The sequence below is a fragment of the Onychostoma macrolepis genome, chromosome 16 (assembly GCF_012432095.1).
Source record: "Onychostoma macrolepis isolate SWU-2019 chromosome 16, ASM1243209v1, whole genome shotgun sequence".
In the NCBI taxonomy this organism is placed as follows: domain Eukaryota; kingdom Metazoa; phylum Chordata; class Actinopteri; order Cypriniformes; family Cyprinidae; genus Onychostoma; species Onychostoma macrolepis.
Window position 1 is genome coordinate 17,891,607 of NC_081170.1, and position 19,695 is coordinate 17,911,301.

The window sequence follows — 19,695 nt, forward strand, 5'->3', positions numbered from 1 at the left end:
TATGAATATTGAAAATGTATATAAAAGTGAAAAGGGGCGTTTAATTCCCTCCCACACATGGAAATCGAACATTCAAGCTGTTTATCCATTTTCTACCCCTGAAAGTAAAAAGGAAAAATTAAGGCGAATTCTTGTCTTTTCATGTTTTTGATAAAACAAAAAATGAAAATGGTGCCGTTTTCTCATGTTTCTGTTTTCAATATTAAATTAAAAAAAATGAATGAACACAGACCCACTTGGACAGTGATGTTCAATGCAATTGTTTTGACAGAAGGAAACAAGATACATCTCTAGTTTCAACATTATTTGTTCTTCAGACATTCCTCTTTAAAAGAAAAGTTGAAATTGACCCAAATTTGGTTTTTGACCACTGAAAATGTGTACAATTTAACGATTTACTCCTGGAGCCATATTGAAATTCCAATATCTCTGGAACTGAACAATATAGGGCCTAAAAAATGAAGATGTCAAAAGAAAAGTTTGTTAAGACCCAATATCTAAAAGGGCATTGAGATATCTTTAATACTTGAGATACAGGCATGCAAACTTTGGAGAAAAAAGTGCTGTTTCCCCATTTTTGAATGGTCACCATTGGCACATAATGCAACAAAGATTGCTAAAGTCAACAGATTTTTCTAACAGACCTACCAATCTCTGTGTAAAAATAACATTATGAAGTCATTTTTAACCCCCTGTAATTTGGCTCTGAAGCTCAGGTGAAAATGGCCATTTTGACCCCTCTCTACAAAATAGTGGATTGCTCAGTAAATATTCATCCATGACATTTAATATTTTGGCTTTCATCACAATACATTGTCTGTCTTTCTTCAGAAAAAATATTAGCAAAATCAAGAATTTGAGCCGGGGACCTCTGGTTGAGTTGACACGGAATGACTCAAATTCAATTTGAAATGTAATATGCAAAATGGCAATGCAATATGCTTATGTATGCAATGCAAAATGCAATCCCAAGTATCCTACCCATAAGTCTAAATGCATTTAGGAAAAACAGCATTTAAATTTTAATTTTGCAACTTATAAAGCTTTAAAATATGTTTTTAATTTGCATATTAAAACTGAATATTAAAAAATCTTGCTTAAATAGCACATTTGCATTACGAACATTCTAGAGATCATATTTGACTCATTTCAAAATAAAAATGGCTATTTTTAAAAATAAATAAATAATAATCAAATAAAAGTTGTGGGATATATTTGGTCTCATGTCTCAAGCGTAAGTGATTTATTTAAAATAAAATGCAACTTCAGTTGTATACGCACTGTAATATCTTTTAATTGAAAACTGCATTCTAAACCGTAGTGTATGTGCTAGTTACTGTCTTTATACTGTATGCAAACCAAACTGTTTTTTATTTTTTATTCTGTTGTTCGGCAAGGAGCAACGAACTGATTGAATTAATAACCTTTCAGACATGACAGCACGTAATGAGACAGAATGGCATGTTAAGCTGAGTATGCGCCACAGCCTCTGTCACTCACCATTTGTAGCATCCTCTCTGTGCTGTCAGTGTGATGTTCACAGGCACATGAGTGCTGAGAGGTAACAGCAGCTTGGGAACGTTCAGTTTAGTCGACTTTCTGAGTGTAATCAATGAGCTCATTAGCAAAATCCCCCAAACTGCTCTTTCTATCATAGGCATGTTTAAACTGCTGCTCTACAATCGAATACAATACCCAACTGAATACTGCTGGTGGCTGAACAACAGCATGTTCGAAGCAAAGACACAAACAGAAACCGCAAGCTAAACAACACTGGTCGTTACAATATGACACCTGTCGCTGTTGATTTTTGAAACAATGCAGGCTATGATTTGATTGTCATCAATCGTGTTCTATTTTTACAGGACGCACAACGATTATTGTCGACTTGTAGTCGGTGTTTTCAAAACCAAACATAGCCTACGGTTTTTAAAACAAAAAGTAAATAAATTAAATTAAATTAATAAATTTAAATTATTAAATCAACAAGAGGTCGCTTATTGTAATTGATCGAATTAATTAATTTTAATCGTCATCTTCTAGGTTACTGAATGTAAATGTAAAAAGGTCATTTTAGCGACGCACCCTGTCGACGTCTAAATACCTCTAAAAAAACAATGAAAGAAATTTTCTTGTGATACGTTTGTAATATATAAATTCCAAATAAACCCACAATGAAGGTTCTTGTCGTGGTTTATAGACATACCGTCCGAAATCGCAAAAGTACTCGCGCGAGCAGCATTCGTTGTCATAGTTACCTTATCTAGCTAACGTAACTTATGTTAATGGGGTTATGCCTTCATTATGAATATATAAATATAGAATTCTAATTCAGTATTAAACTATAAAATTTATACTCTACAAGCGTTTAAGGCTGCACTGCACCATTTACACAAAAGCACAGACTTCTTTTGTCTTGTCAGTCACACAATGATACGCACACACAGACACAGTCATGTATAGATATATACTTTATTAATTCTCTCTGGTAAAATAAAATTACAAAATAATTTCAACCTCAAACGGCACCTCCCTTATCTATAATTAATATTAATAAAATCGTTTTTTATACAGCAATCATAATTTTCATGACGAATGAGAAGAATGCTATCGTATAATTATAATAAATATGAGCTATAACTGCGTTAGTAATTATTAATGGTAAAAAACTGAGCGATACAAAGCTAAGTTTCAGTAATAGCATACTGTACAATATTCCAAGCGGATGTAATTCAGTATTCCGGCCACAGGATGTCACTATTAGTCAGTTTTCAAAATGGTCTCTCCATTGAAACGGGGTCAGAAGTAAAATAGTCTCTTATTCCAACACCATTGTAATAGAAGCAATTCCACTAAGAAAATGACTATAATCACTCATTCTACAGTTATTCCGTGTGAGCAGCTGTTCCACCTTGATGGGGTGGTTTTTATAATGTATTGACTGGCTTCAGCGTCGCTCTTCGAAATAATGCTTTGCTCAAATGGCTGTTAGTCTCTTGCAGACTGTAAAATGTGCTGTCCACATTTCATAACATTCTCAGCTGTTGATTATTTATACTCTCTCTAATACCAATCACCCCAGTTCCTTGCTTTGCGATAAATACCTCAGTCCATTTCAGTCAACTATAGACAGAGCACTTTGGTAGCAAAGACGGAATCAGAAAAAGTGTGTGTGTGTGTGTGTGTGTGTGAGTGAGTGTCCATGCATGTTAACATGTCTGAGTCAGTGTCTTCTAAAATGTATACATTCATGGTAACAGTAAAGTACGTCCGTCTTTTGGACTACATGGAATATGGCAGTTTCGTCATAGGGTTTTTGTGCAAATGTTAGCGTCTCCTTCATCATGATACTGTATATTCTGTGGCGTTAAGCTGCGTAATGCTTGTAGTTACAGTGCATCGTATGTAAATGCGTGTGTATGGTCATCTCTTCGTTTCAACTAATCATCCATCTCTCCACCCCGGAGGGAACGTCTCGCACCAGCGTCTCAGCAGCTGGAGCTGCTGGTGTTGGGACTGTCCTCGGTGGGCCGAGTCGGGACGGGGACTGAGCCTAAGCCGGAGCCGGAGCCGGAGGGGGGGTTGGCTAGAGGCAGGCTGGCAGCGGTGGGTGAGAGCACAGAGGGCACAGTGGGGCTCAGGACCTTGGCATCACGCTCACGCAGCAGTTGAATGAGCGCAGCGTGCTGGGCGCTGAGCGTGGCCGACAAATGAGCGGGCAGAGTGTTAAAGCCGGCCGTCAGCTGCTCCACCCGCTGCTCCAGACTTAACATCTGCCTCTCCAGATCCTCACTGCGGTCGTTCAGCTCAGACATCAGCTCATACATGACGCTCTGCATCTATGTGGAGAGAAAATGAGAGTGGTGTTAGAAATACTGTGGTAAAGTAAAGCGAAGGATTCAGAGACGTCAAATAAAGAGAAAAGGAGTACACATACTTTACAAGAACAGAAGAAAGATTAAATAGAAAGAGTAGAGATAATAAATAGAGCAATAAATACCCAGAGGAAATAAAACATCTCAAATGAGATCTCTTTAAAATCAACATGGTGTTCACAATCCATTTGCTTTTTAATGTGATATGTTTCTGAGGAAAACGGGATTTTCACTAATAAAAAGTATTGGATGGAACTTGATGGGAATTATCTATTGGGAAATGACTGGGTTGCTAACAGTGGGCGGTATGTGCCATTATGGAGTTTGCTAAAACAAGTAGCTTTGGCTGCTGGTTAGCAATATCCAATAGTGACAAGAAAAGCAGAGGAGTAAGTTATTATATTTTGATGAAAGATTATGATGACAAAATTTTTTTTACATGCACTGTAGCACCGTTCGTAATAGGACCAGGAATGTGCATTAAGTAAATATGGTCCATTTTGATCTCATCTATCTCAATTGCTTTGGCTAGACAGCCAAATAAAATTAAACAGACTAAATGGAGACTTTTGCTGGAGTCTCCAGCTTCTTAAATTTTTCATATGAGAAAAATACTCCAGTAATCTGCTTTTCCTTTTGAGGTTCTCAATGAGAAAGTGTAAAATTATCTAAACTATGCAATCCATATTCATTTTATAGTGTCAATAGTCTTTTCTGTTTATTCTCAAGACATTTAAGAGAAAGATCTGAAACAATGATACTTGAATGAAATAACTAAGATCTCCAACAAGTCTCCAAAGCATAGAAAAGGGCACCAACTGAGCAATAAACTGGTCCTCGGGTAAGAAGAACTGGTAAATAACTTACAGTAGTCTAGTAATCTTAGTCTTAATTACTATTTTTGGATTGTTTTTACAATAAAAATGTTTTTAAAAAAGTTCAAATAACTTGAGAAGGAACTATTTGAGACAATATTACTTGATTCCAAAGAACATATCTTGAATGAAGTTTATTTATCTTGCACCACTGGCAAATATTTTGGCTTTAAGCATGAATATAGTAAAATTTAGTGAGGTTTATGTTAAAAAAAGAAAACTAAAAAAATCCAGTCAGGCAAGAAACATGAGAAGCAAAGTTGCATAAGATATTAACACTTGTTTTCTCAAATGTCTCAAATAAATTTATCTTGCTTTATGGATCTTTACATATTATTAATGGGAAGACAAAATCCTAAGAAAATGATTTTTGCTGTGAAGTTTCGTAAAATAAAGAAAATTTAGAGAAAAAAAAATGCTTCAAAAGCGGGCAGAGAAAGCATGCAATAAAATGTACCTTGAGCAACCCAAATGAATTGATTCTCATACAAAGCACACACAAAAAATCTAAAGGCCGACTCACGACATGTACACTGCGCTACATCTTCAAATATCTAAAAAGAAAATGCTGCACAGTCTAGGAACACACAACAACTCACGCTCTTTCAGAAAAAAAGCACATAAAAGAAATAAAACACTAGATGCATTCAGAAAAAATACCCAAACACACACACAGCATCACGAAAAAAAAAAAAAAATCTTGAATTGCACACATTTTCTGTCATTCTTCAGCTTCCTGTCTCTCTCCCTTCCCACCCCTCTCCCTGTCTCCTCGCTCCCACTGTCATCCCTGCTTTAACACTTGTTCAGGTTGCTAGGAGACACAAAGCCACAGAAACAAACGGGTCAGCATGGAAACAGTTGAATGCTGAGATATATTTGGGAAAGCAAAGGTATGTGTGTCACCGGGCATTATGTGCTGCAGTCGATGTGCTTGCAGCCTTGGGCATTATAAAGTGTGTGTGTATGTGGGCAAGGTAAAATTGCAGGAAAGGGAACGCAATGTCATTGAAAGTGTGTGTGGGTGTCTACTGTTTCCTAACAGATGTAACGTGCATATGCGTGGGCTCTGATGTGCGACCATGTCTGTGATTTGTGTTGATGTGTGTGCATGTACAGTAGTCTTACCTTCGATAAGTCCACCAGAGTATTGGCTTGATCACTGAGTTTTCTCTGCTCCATTTTAACACTTCGTAATCTAAAAAAACAGGGACACACACACACACACACACACACACACCCATTAGACCTCCTTCTAATCTCTCGAGCACCAACGGCCCTCAATTGTAAACCTCAAATAGCTAATTAACTTAATCATCTTGTTTTCTTTATTTGTTTGTTGTTGATGAGAATCCCCCAAGATGAATATGCAATTACAGCATAAATCCTAAAAGCATTAGACTTAAAAGGATTCCACAAGTGTGGGATTTCTTTAAAAGAAAGGCTTCGCTTTGAAAGGAGCCCTTAAAATTGGCGGACAGGGCCACGAAAAAACAGTGACAGGAGGATTAGAGTTCTTCAAATGATGAGTATGTGTGTGGTGCGGTGGGCACCCACACAGAGGATAGCATTAGCATCAGCAAGCTAACAGTCAAAGAAGCTGATACAGCAGTCACAGTTTAGCCAAACGTACAATCACAAATAGTCACTATAGTAGTGCAACGACAATCTGAAAAGTCAGAGGGACATGTTATTGCCAAATTAGATAGGCTTATGAATATTAATTAGGTTATGTAATATTTGCTCAGCTTTATCAATACATAATATCAATGTATCAAGCTAGCTCTAGCCATATTAGCATTAGTGCTTGTGTATTCGTCCAAAACCGTCTAAAACCAAAGCAACTGGCATGACAGAGGCTTCTGTTTGGTCTTAAAGGGAAAGTTCACCCAAAAATGAAAAGTTTGGGACAACATGAGGGTGAGTAAATGATGACAGAATTTTCATTTTTAGGTGAACTATCTCTATGAAATTTTATTCACACCACCTAAAATGCAATGAAAATTTTTCCAAACAGTGAGGGGATGAATTTTGAAATGTCTAAAAGTATAAGTTAAGGTCCGTTCACACGGGCAATAACTACAACTATCAGTATAACAATGGACAATAACATTGTGTTTATTATAAGTGCGCACTGCAGGCTGCCACTTTTAATATTCAAGCTCTTCAAAGTCAGGTGGATTCTGATTGGATGTTTTTATTAACGATTATTAAAACATTTTTGTTATAGTCACTGTTTGTATGAATGGCTCTTTGGTTTTAGCGTAGTAAAAGTGTAATAACCATGGTTCCCTCTCGAGCTTCCACGACACATCATGGAGACATTTCTCCATTATGGGAACTCCTTCCCTTCCAACCTTTCCTGAAGTCGTATTGGCTCACGCCAGTCCAAATGATTGGCCAATTGTCGCAAAGTATACAAATCGCATGCAAATACTGACGAGCTCGAGAGGCAATATAAAATGCGGTGACAATTACGTCCGAATCTTTTCCTTCACGACTGATTCCTTTTAGAAGATGACGTCCTACTGCCGTATTTGCACGGGACCGATCGACCTGCCAGATAGCCATGATCACTGCATTGCCTGCCTGGGCCTGGCCCATGCGGAGGCGGCTCTGGAGAAATCTGACTGCGCACACTGTGCAGACCTGCTGATGCGCGTGCTGAGGACTCGCCAGAATGTGGCCCGTGGCCTCCTTGGGGTGAGGCCCACTGCCGCCAGAGAGCCTCTGGTGGGCCCCCCTCCCCCACCTGAAGGTGAGAGCGACGATTTGGCGCAAAGCCACTGTTCTCAACAGTCACCTTGATCCCCAGTCACCTTCTCCAATGATTGTTTCCATCCCCCTCTGTCCGTCGCGGACTTTGTTTCCGTCGCCCAAGAAGGCGAGGAGGACTCTATGTCCATTTCAGCCTCGGAGAAGGAGGACTGGGCTGAATCGAGCGGGAATGCTCTGACAGCGAAAGGACACGCGGACCTCCAAGAGGAGCTCATAAGGGTCATGAATAAGGCTGTCCAGGAGATGGAGCTCTCTTGGAATCCTCCAGAGGAGCCTGCCAAGAGCAAGCTTTCCCGATGTCCACGATCAGCTCATCAAGACGTGGTCTGCGCCACAATCAGCGCCAACCAGCATCCAACTCAGCAACGCAGGCTATGTTTTCCCACGTGGATGGACTTTGCGCTGATGGCGACAAAGTGCGCAGCCCAGGCGATTGGCTGAGCCATGGGATTCATGGTAATCCAGCAGAGGCACCTATGGCTTAATTTAGCTGACTTCAGGGACGCAGACCGCAAGGTGCTTTTGAACGCACCGATCACTCCCTCCGGCCTCTTTGGTGATGCCGTGGAGTCAATCATTAAGCGGTTTTCGGGGCTCAAATGCGTGCCAAAGCCATGAGCCACGTCATGCCGAGGCGCTAGTTCCAGCCACCGTCCTGTTCCAGGTCAATGTTGGCGACCCGCCCACCCCAGAGGAGGGAGGAAAGACCCGCAGAGGCTGCCGTGGCCCCTAGGCAGGAACCGGACACGAGGAGGAAGGTGTGGCCAGGTCCAGGAAAAAGGCGCCAGGGACAGCGGAGGAGCCCTCGACGTGACGCCGGCCCGCAGGCAGCCTCCAAGCCGTCTTCCTGAGGGTGTCATGAGAAGGGAGGTGCACACCGGAGGCCCAGCTCCCAAGCAATGCAGAATGTCGCGAGATTTTCTGGAGTGTGGCATTCACAATGTTTGTGTTCTTACATGCTGTTCAATAAAAGTGCATACATCCTCACAAAAAGAGCTCTTTCCTCCTCACTCAGTCAATGCGATGCAGCTCTCCCTGCCTCGGAGCAGTGTAGAGCCACCACCCACACAGGTTATAGTTGCGCAGCACTCGCCGGCGCATCCAACAACCAAGCTGCTAAAGCCGCTATGTCAGTTCCTGAACGCATAGGAAGTTATTCCAGGGATCTCGCGCTGGCTACTCGATGTGATAAAGCATGGGTATACCCTTCAATTTACACGCAGACCACCCCGTTACAATGGCGTGGTGCAGTCTCTAACATTGCCTCGAAACGCCCCGGTTCTGAGACAAGAGGCATGCAATCTGCTCGAAAAAGGAGAGATAGAGAGAGTCCCTCCGAGCGAGATGGAGAGCGGGTTTTACAGCCACTATTTTGTGGTACCCAAAAGAGATGGGGGACTCCGCCCGATTCTAGATCTCAGACCCATCAACAGAGTGCTTTGCATGCGTCCGTTCAGGATGATAATACTGAAACAGATTGCGTCCGTGGATTTAAAGGACGCGTACTTTCACATTCAGATAGCACCGCATCACGGACGCTTTCTAAGGTTTGCTTTCGAGGGCACAGCGTACCAATACTCTGTTCTCCCGTTCTGGCTGGCTTTGGCCCCATGCACTTTCTCGAAGTGCATCGATGCAGCACTTTCCCCCCTCAGAGCGAGCAGGATGCGCGTTCTCAGTCCCGGGACACGCTAATCAGCCATATAGACACGCTGCTTCGTCACTTGGAGTCCCAAGGGCTATGTGTCAACATGCAGAAGAGCATTCTCACCGAGAGTCAGTCTATAACATATCTGGGAGTGTGCTTCGACTCGGTGGAGATGCAAGCCCGTCTCTCTCGGGAGCACTTGGCGGCCATTTTGTCTTCCCTGCGCCATTTCAGACTAGGCAACTCTGTTCTCTTGAAGAAATTTCAGAGGCTGCTGGGACTCATGGTGTCTGCTTCAGCAGTATGTCATCTGGGCTTACTACACATGCGCCCGCTGCAATTATGGTTGAAATCTCGAGTCCCTTGGACGGTGTGGACTTCGGGCCGTTTGAGCATCGCGGTCTCCTGCAGCTGCATCGAAGCTCTGAGGCCATGGCGCAACCCAGATCTCTTCAGCCGGGGAGTTCCCCTAGGCTTGGTGACGTCGCACGTTGTGGTCACGATGGACGCATCGACTCGCAGCTGGGGAGCAGTGTGCGAGGGCATGCTGACTTCGGGGCTGTGGTCAGTACCTCAGAACCGGTGGCACATAAACTGCTTGGAGCTGGAAGCAGTGTTCTTAGCGCTAAAGGATTTTCGGCCTCAGCTGAAACAGCGGCATGTACTGATTCACACCGACAACATGTCTGTGGTCTCTTACATAAATCACCAAGGAGGCATACGCTCCAGGGCTCTGTATTGCACTGCTCGCTGTTCTTCTCCCTGTCTCACTCCCTGCTGGAAGGGGACGCTCTGACATCGCATTGGCCAGCTGCCAGGCTGTATGCGTTTCCTCCGATCAAGATATTGCCACTGGTGTTATGCAAGACCAGGGAGGAGGGGGCTTCGGTGATACTCATCGCCCTGAACTGGCCGAACCAGCCTTGGTTCCCGGACCTGACAGAGCTGCTGGTGGCACCGCCCTGGCCGATCCCCATCAGGAAGGATCTGCTATCTCAGGTGAGCGGCTCGGAGTGGCACCCGAAGTTGTGGAGCCTTCATGTGTGGCTGCTTCGGGGACATCAGAGGAGCTCAGCACCCTGCATTCTCGTGTGCTTGACATGCTCTACAAGGTCTTTGTATGCTCTGAAATGGAGAGTGTTTGTGAAATGGTGCCGTGATGTTCATATCGACCCGGTTGCTTGCTCCGTGTCAGATGTTCTGCGTTTTCTACAGTACAGACTGGATAGTGGATCTCTACCATCAACACTGAAAGTCTATGTGGCCGCTGTTGCCTCATTTCGTTCCCCGCTGTGCTACGGTGGTTGTGCGAAGGGTCGGGCTGTGCCAAAAAAAGAGCTGGATTGTGGACGCTATCACGGCTGCTTATATGAGCCAAGGTTTGGAATGCCCTTTGCACATTAGGGCCCACTCAACAAGGGCTATCGCCTCCTCCTGGGCATGGTCGAGAGGTATGTCTATTCAGAATATATGCTTTGCAGCTGGCTGGTCTTCTCAGAATACCTTCACCAGGTTTTACAAGCTGGACGTTCAGTCCTTAGCCTGCCAATTGCTGTCGGCGAGTGACTGATTCACATTATGCTACCTCTATTCATGTGTGTTGCTGCCTCATACAGTAATTACTCTGCGCAGCCCTCGATGTTATTGTTGTCTGTCCTGTACTCAGTGCAGCTTCCTGTTATTCATGTCTGATTCACTTCGTGCTACCATTATCATGTTATGTGCTATGCTGCTTATCTCTGTGCAGCCCCTCACAGTACTGTTGTTGCTTCTGCCCTGTTCTCAGCACAGCCTACGTAATTACTGACCAGATATGCAAATTTCGTTTACCTGGGGTTTAGACGCTCATCATAACCCACAGCCATATCACCCTGCAGCCCAAGACCGGTTGCCCATGGAAGCTAAGCAGGGCTGAGCCTGGTCAGTATCTGGATGGGAGACCTCCTGGGAAAACTAGGTTGCTGTTGGAAGAGGTGTTAGTGAGGCCAGCAGGGGGTGCTCACCCTGCAGTCTGTGTGGGTCCTAACGCCCCAGTATAGTGACGGGGAAACTATACTGTAAAAAAGCACCGTCTTTCGGATGAGACGTTAAACCGAGGTCCTGACTCTCTGTGGTCATTAAAAATCCCATGACACTCATCGTAAAGAGTAGGGGTATAACCCCGGTGTCCTGGCCAAATTCCCTCCACTGGCCCTTGTCAATCATGGCTTCCCAATAATCCCCATCCACTTGATTGGCTCTATGACACTCTCTCCTCTCCACCTGTAGTTGGTGTGTGGTGAGCGCAGTGGCGCTGTTGTCCTGTGGCTGCTGTCGCATCATCCATCATGTAACTTGTACAGGTGGCTCGTAGCCTCTCTCACGGCGGGATTGAATATCGTTCCCATAACAGAGAAATGTCTCCGTGATGTCTCGTGGAAGCTCGAGAGGGAACGTCTCCGGTTACTATCGTAACCTCGGTTCCCTGAGAGCGGGAATGAGACATCACGGAGGTCGCCATGTTCACTGCTGGAGCAGCTAAGTTCAATAACAGATTCTGACATAATTGTCGCGGGCACCGCATTTTATACTGCCTCTCGAGCTCATCAGTATTTGCATGCGATTTGCATACTTCGCGACAATTGGCCAGTCATTTGGCCAATAGGACTTCAGGAAAGGTTGGAAGGGAAGGAGTTCCCATAACGGAGAAATGTCTAATGTCTAGTAACCGGAGACATTTTTTGGCATATTGATTACCATTTGTATAACCACAGTTTTCCTACAAATGCCATGGTTAAACTATGGTTAGTGTAGCAAAACCATGGTTCATTTGTAGTTACCATGGTTTAACTATAGTAACTATGTTTTTTTTGGTTTTATTTGTAGTAAACCACGGTTAATTTTGGTAAGGGAATGGGTGCTACATGTATGATCTGTGGGATCAAATTCTGCTGACAAGGCCTGAAAATTGGTATTTGAATGATACAAAAAAACCTGAACTACATCATAAATCTCAAGGTAAAGTTTCACAGTTCAAGATGTAATCCAAAAAAAACAGGTCTGAAGAGATGAATGGTACAGAAAACCATCACCACACTTGAATGTAAATGAAAAAAGCTGATGAAGCTTAGCACATACCGCTAACCTTTATTAGAAAAAGCTGCCACCTTCAGATGCCTTCAATTTGGGAAGATATTTGTCTTGTTTTTTTCTCAGATACCATGTCTGTGGGCAGGTCAGACATGCCAACTACCACTCAGCCCAAATGTGAAGCACTTCAAATGTTTTTTGTGTGGTTTTAGCTTACTTTTAGCATTTTTGTTGTTTATTAGTCTATCTGTGTGATCAATGTGAGAATATAAAGTGCGCAGATGAGAGTTTGAGTAAATTTGTTGTGAAAAGCTGTGTGTCTGTTATGGGAGGTTGTTTTTCTCACTGGTGAATGGCTTGAAGAAACTTCCTCTGATGCTTGCGTACACGGGAGTGGTCAATTTTCTTCATCAGCTTGGTGTGCTTGTATATCAGCCAAGTCTCTCGTAGAACATTCGCCGCTGCGTTCTTTATCTGAGGGGACATGTCACCATAACAACAATATTAGCAACAGGAAAAGTACCTCAGGAGAAAGTAATCACAAGTATAAGCTCTGCTTTGCCAATACATGCACACAACCCCAAACGTCTGCCAAATTAAAGGTCCTCTTGGGAGATATTCCAGAGTGATCTGACAACAGATTTTGTAGAGCATAATTCTGTCATCCGGTCAATTCACTATTTTGGCCCCAGACCAGCAATGTCCAATAAAAGAGGGTCAACTCTAAAGCTGTTACAAGATATCTTTATATCTTTGTGGTGAAGCTTTGAAGGACAAAAGTAAAGCCGTTTCTTCCATTCTAAGAAACAACAGACCAGAAGTCATCCATTTCCAATGGAGTTGCATAATGGAATTGCAGTTATATGCATATGTGAAAATGTGAGCCTCAAATTGATTAAAATATTTAAACTTTTAAACCATATGTGACCATTCGACAAAAAGTGATGTATTCTAATTAAGACGATGATAGTGATGTGAGAGTTTCCAATATCTTTAAAGACTTTAAAAGGTGTGTTTATGAATAATTAAGTCAGAAACAATTCTTTTATAATTATTACATACTTATTTACACTTATTAGGCCTAAAAATGTTTTTTTTTTTTTGGTGGTCATTTATATATTCATCTATTTATTATCTATTCACATTACAATGGTAAATAAGTAGAAGGTGACGGCTGCTTCAAGATCAATTTAAAAGCTATGAGGGGCTGCCACTAGGGCCAAAATGCAACAATTGTGCGCACATTTCGGAGTGGAAAGGTGGCTTTAATCTCAGTTCCTGTACTGTTATATCAAGAAATGTAATGGTAAATTCACTCAGCATTTATTTGCACACTCAGTCAGCATTTTTTAGTACTTGATACACTACATAAACATATTTTATCATAGTGTAGCACTATGCTAGTGCAGCAGTTAAACGGGATTGCAGGTGGTTAGTGAATAAGATGCAGGTTTTTGGACTGTAATACAATGTGTGAAAGGGCACAATATATAATGTTTTGAGGTTCAAATATTACAGTATTTTTAACTCCAGGCTCTTTCCCTTGAAGACCTCCTTGTGCATTGAAAGATTCGTTTGTGATGTCCTGAAGCCACGAATGCTCTCTAAATCTCACATATGGCACCAGAAAAGAGAGAGGGAGAGCAAATAAAGGACAAAATTGAATAAGAAAATCTGCTGAAGAAAAATGAATGAGGAGACTTCAAAGGGGCGCCGCTTTTACAGAGAACAATTACATCCTCGGTGGGCAACGGAGGGACGATAGAACCTTCCTGCTTTTAATAAGCTCCTGATTTGACAGTATTCCTCCACCCATAGGGCAGCACCAGGCTTTTTTTTTAGCACTGTGTCTGGATTTAGCACTACGCAGCTCTGATTAATTAACAGTGGTCAGTGTATTTAATAATACAAGAGTAGGAGCTCTGGCCCAACCTCAATGCAGGTCTCATTTATGAGAAGAGCCAGAGACAGGGCAAGTTAGAGAATGAAAGAGGGAGAAAGATGATACCAGATTTAACTTAGGCAGGGATGCTCTTAGCAGTCTACAAGTGGAGTTTTCTGAAATCTGGAATCCAAATGACATTGAAGCAGTATTATAGTGATAATGCTACTATAAAAAAATAACAAGTTCAGAACAGCTCTCTTATATCTCCTAAATATACAAACTAGATCATACAATATATTGACTTATTTTCATACATACTACCATTACCGACTATTTACGCAAGATCCACATTGTCCTACCACGTTTTTAAGCACATTATTCAGTAGGACACCTATGCCTAGAAGTGACCATGCACGTGAAAATCACATTTCAGGAACAATCATCATGCAAATTGATGGTATAGCCCAGATATACCAACATAAAGTATATTTGACAGTCTATTTCATTCCCCACTAAATAAAAAAAACAAACAATTGTACATGGTTTCAAAATATATATTTTTAGTAAATTGGTAAATTTTCTAAATTTTAAGTACTAATCACTATTTCTTTTAAAAACACATTTCGCTTAAAAAATTGCATTACCCATGATATTATTTTATTTGCTTGTCATTTTAAAACATCTGACCATCTTTTAATAAAGCGATTCTCAATTTGTTTTTGGCTATAACAATATTCAATGGCCCCAAGACTTTTGAACTCAACATCACAGTTTTTCCAGGTCCTAAAATCACATTTTTAAAATTAGGCTACCTTATATATATCCATGTTTCCCAAAATCATGTAAAAGCCTATTTTAATGTTTGTTTTGTCTTATATTAAATAATTTTCATTTTGAGGCCCTTTTGGAAGTTTACTGACGGCCCCTGGGTTGAGAACCACTGATTTAATCTAAACTGTTCTAAAAGAGTTAATCAACAAACCATCTGCTCCACCTACAGTTTCAACAGGTTTGATTTATTATTATGTGTATTTGAGAGTTAACATCTTAACCAACCATAATGACCTCTTCATACAGTATTGCCGTATAGTTTTTTCACATGGCAATTTCTACTAGGTACAGTACAATCAATCAGAGACAAGAGGCCGAGAGAGATTGTCAGAGAGGTCAAAACAGTTGCGAGTAGACGTCAAACAGAAAGAGGCAGAGGGCAGGGAACTGTAATGAAGTCCTGTAATGTGGTAAACTGAAGCCTTACCATTACAGCAGCTGCCAGACCAGCTCACCTCAATCTACAACTGCCAATTCAATCATAGAACATTTCACCAAGTAAAAAAGTAAGTGTACAGGATATGCACTTTTACAATAGACTTAATGGAGTTATTTCACTCTATTATTGATCATATACTCTGACCTACTCTCAGAACTGTCACAAAACCTCATGACTGTATCATTTCTTCATTCATCACACCTGCATTTGGGGCGGTCGTGGCCTAATGGTTAGAGAGTCGGACTTGTAACCCGAAGGTTGCAGGTTCGAGTCTCAGATCCAGCAGGGATTTTAGGTGGGGGGAGTGAATGTCCAGCGCTCTCTCCACCTTCAATAACACGACTGAGGTGAGACCCTTGAGCAAGGCACCTGCTCCACGGGCGCCGCAGCAATATGGCTGCCCACTTCTCCGGGTGTGTGTTCACTGCTGTGTGTGTGCTGAACACGTCACTTCACTTACAGATTAAACACTGGATAGATATTTAAAGCATTATGGATTTTGTCAGTTTATGGATTACCCCAGTAAAAAAGTTCACACTAAGTATAGTTTAAATATATTAACATATTTACTGACATATTGCTCAAGAAATATTTCACTTTATTTGCAGTACTACTTGTGTATACTGCACATTTCTTAATATTAAGCTAAAAATGTGTTTTAATGTCACTATTGATGAGGATCTGTAAGGTCTTTGAATAAAATTGGTCTTTAAATGCAAGATATTTAAAGTGTTCCTGAAGTATACTTGCAATAGTTCCACTTTAGCACAATCAAATATACTTCAGTATATGTCCGCACAATTAAAGCGCATTAAGCACAAAATTAGTTATTACAATTTAGCAGACTTAAGTATACCTGTTTATTATACCAAAAGTACAATTGCAGGGTATTTTTATTAAGTACATAAATGTAAATATATTTGTAATATACACAGCATGAAATAAATGTATTTCAAATACATTTGAGTATATTTATTTTTCACTAAGGTAGGTAATGTAAGATGATTTAAAACTTGTATCTTGCATTATTTGCTACACTTTTACAAATTATGAATAGATTTTTTAATAATCTGAAGAATCATTTTCCACTATAAAGAATATTTTGTGCAACGGAAAGTTCAGCGGATGTTAAATGTTTTTCATGGAAGCATAGATGCCAATTAAGATCCTTTGTGTACTCAATAAACAGGTAGTTAAAAATGGCTAAATTGAGAGATCATTCCATCACATAATAACCTTTAAAAGCAATAATTGCATTAAAGGAAATAAATGTTTACAACCCTCATGAATGCGTATGTATTCTTGAAGACTGGCTTTTACAAGTGTGATAAGTAAGGAAGTGCACTGAATATATTTACCACTTATGAAAACTTGTGAAAATGGTACCAACGTGATTAGAAAAGTGGAAAAACTTCATAAAGAGCGCATTAGCATTTCTATTTAAAGGTAGTTTGTGGTAAACACTTCTGGCCTGAGAAGCCAGTCTGTCTTCACCGTACTGTCAGTTCCTCCTGACAGCGAGACGGAGGAACACCCTGCACCCTGTCATCCAGTTAAAGGTAAACCTTTTGCCACCATGTCTCCACAGCAACAGGTTTGTGAGGTCAAAGTTGCACGCACATTTTTTCTCTTTTAGTAGAGGTTTGTAACCATAGTAGCTGCAAACCCAATGCATGAGGATGATTACCACAGTAACGCTACAGCATTTATCGATCTCTCTTTCTCTCTTTCTCCGACAGCCTGTTAAACTGAGGCAACTGAGTGAGCGTGAGGTAATAAACTTTTAAAAAACAGGCTCATTTTCCATCCTCTTTCTAACTCCCTCACTTGGGGAAGGCATTTACTGTAGCTGCTCATCTGAAGCAGCACTCCACAGCTAAAGTGATATTTTTTAATCTGCGTTGCAATTATTGATCACCAGCCTTCTAGTCACTGATGTTGGCCATGATGTTGCCTACATATTTGATACAGGGAGCTATTTCTGAGTCCTTCAAGTACATCAAAAATTTAAAGGGACCAAAGAGAGAAAACTGGTATATGCATATGATTTTTTGAGTATAAAGCTGTGTCTATGTGTACATTTAGTGACTTGTGTATATATGTGTGTGTGTGTGTGTGTGTGTTTACCCGTTTGGTGAGCTGTGTGTCCATCATAAAGTTGTGCACATGCTTCTCTGCTTTTGTCAATTCAAGCTTCCTGGCTACCACGGCAACAACCAAAGCAGTGCATCCTGCTCCCTGCGAGAGACAAGAGATGAGGTCAAGGTGAGGAACACACACACACATACACACACACACACAGATGGATGAAAACATTACATACTTGTATCATAAGCAGAGGTTACATGGAACAACATGAATGATAATAAATAAGGGATTTCCAATGGATAAGCTATAGAAACATTAACTCCAGTTCATTCCAGATGAGAGAGCATTAGAAAGAGACAAAACAAACAAGTGTTTGTGAAGTAGTTTAAGTAAAGGGAGCTAAATTACAAATATGTCAGGCAAAATCATAATAAAAAAAATGCTATAATAAAAAAATACATATTTTGCTTCAAGAAAATGAAGACAATTTTAGGGCTATTAGTATTTTTTGCGGTGTTACATTCTGTGGCGTCATGCACCTGTTTCTTTTAACCAGTGGCAGTTCTGTATACTTGGTGCCCTAGAGGAGACAAGGCATGACCAAAGGGAAAAAACTTTTTGAAGTCTGACTCTAGTAACACAGGTTTTTGTTTTTAGTGTGAAAGAGGACCAGTTTCGAATCTTTAACTAACATATAGCAGCTTTGATGTTTAAATAATATCTCCTTTTGAGATATTGTTTAAATGTTTGGGGTCTGTACAATTTTTAATGATTTGGAAAAAAGTCTCTTAAGCTCACCAGGTTGCATTTATTGATCAAATATACAGTAAACAGTAATACTGTGAAATATTTTTACCATTCATAATAACTTAATGTAATTTAAATTGAAATTTGTGAATTGTCAGCAGTCATTGCTACAGTTTTCAGTGTCACATACAGAAATCATTCTAATGCTAAAGAAACATTTATTATTATCAGTGTTAAAACAGTTGTGTTGCTTAATATTTCTATGAAAATTGTCATTCTTCTGTTTATTTTAAATAACATTTTGTAACAATATAAATGTCTTTACTGTAAATGTCTTGCTCGTTTTAATTACATCCTTGTTAAATAAAATATTAAGTTCCTTAATAAAAAAAAAAATCTTAATGACCCCAAACTTTTGAATGGTAACTTATATACAGTACATAAACCATTTTGCTGAAATATCTGAGGGGACATATTTATGACAGTTAAGCACATTTACCCTTAATTCTAATCCATAATGTGAAAAAAAAAAATTATCTTTCATGCTATGCAATATATATATATATATATATTGCATACATTATAATGTATAAGTATTTATACATAATCTGTCATATTTGTTTACTTTGTCATTACTGTATACAAGTAATGTGAATTTAAGTAATTAAAATAATTAAAATGACATACAATTATAAAATATAATTTTATGTAATTTACATTATATATATATATATATATATATATATATACACATAGTTCGATGGATGGATGGATGGATGGATGGATGGATAGATTCTTGAGATTTTCTAATTTAGACTGGGAACCGTATAGGCATCACTGGAAAGACCAGGGTGATACAAAACACACACACACACACACACACACACACAGAGAGAGAGAGAGAGAGAGAGAGAGAGGTTTATTCCCATTTACACAATCACAAAGGTGTAAACTGAAGATATCACCAACGACTACACCAAAGTGGTAGAGGCACGCAGATGAAAAGAGACTGAGGCAGGTTGCGGGAAAATGAGGAAATAAACCCATTTAGAGATGAAGAGTTGGAGTGATGCAGACAGGGAGAGAGGAATAAAATTTCAGTTCAAGAAGAGAGAAACAATAGTTCAGCACAGAAAGAGAAGAGGTCTGGGAAAAAGATGGAGTATAAAGCCAGGAGAAGAGGAGGGGAGGTGTTAATGAGGTCGCAGAACTACTAATAAGAAATTAATGTGGATAAAAAAGTGACTAATGAAAGTGTGTGCGCTTCCTATGACCGTATGGCATATATGTGTACAGTGTGTGTGTGACGTTAATGGAATGTTTTTAAACCCACTTTTAGGATATACAGAAGCGAAATGTCAATCCAAAAATACTCTACATCCATTTAACAAGACATAAATATACAACAAAAAAGCCCATTTTCAAGAAGCACTTCTGTTCCCATATTCAGCACTTAATAA

At 40.3% G+C, this 19,695-nt stretch overlaps 2 protein-coding genes across 4 annotated transcripts in view; both read right to left on the reverse strand.

The window, feature by feature from the left end:
* Positions 1-1,674, reverse strand: part of LOC131522256 (nuclear pore membrane glycoprotein 210-like) — a 44,653-nt gene extending 42,979 nt beyond the window's left edge. Inside the window, exon 1 of the mRNA XM_058747631.1 lies at positions 1,501-1,674. Coding sequence (XP_058603614.1) covers positions 1,501-1,661 — 161 coding nt within the window. The 5' untranslated portion in view covers positions 1,662-1,674. The remainder of the gene's footprint in view (positions 1-1,500) is intronic.
* A 779-nt stretch (positions 1,675-2,453) lies between these two features.
* Positions 2,454-19,695, reverse strand: part of kcnn3 (potassium intermediate/small conductance calcium-activated channel, subfamily N, member 3) — a 69,214-nt gene continuing 51,972 nt past the window's right edge. For all 3 annotated transcript variants that reach the window (XM_058745797.1, XM_058745795.1, XM_058745796.1), the window contains 4 exons: positions 17,528-17,638; positions 12,592-12,719; positions 5,879-5,948; positions 2,454-3,839 (listed from right to left, as the gene is read on the reverse strand). In XM_058745797.1, the coding sequence (XP_058601780.1) occupies positions 3,489-3,839; positions 5,879-5,948; positions 12,592-12,719; positions 17,528-17,638 (660 nt within the window). In that variant the 3' untranslated portion in view covers positions 2,454-3,488. The remainder of the gene's footprint in view (positions 3,840-5,878; positions 5,949-12,591; positions 12,720-17,527; positions 17,639-19,695) is intronic.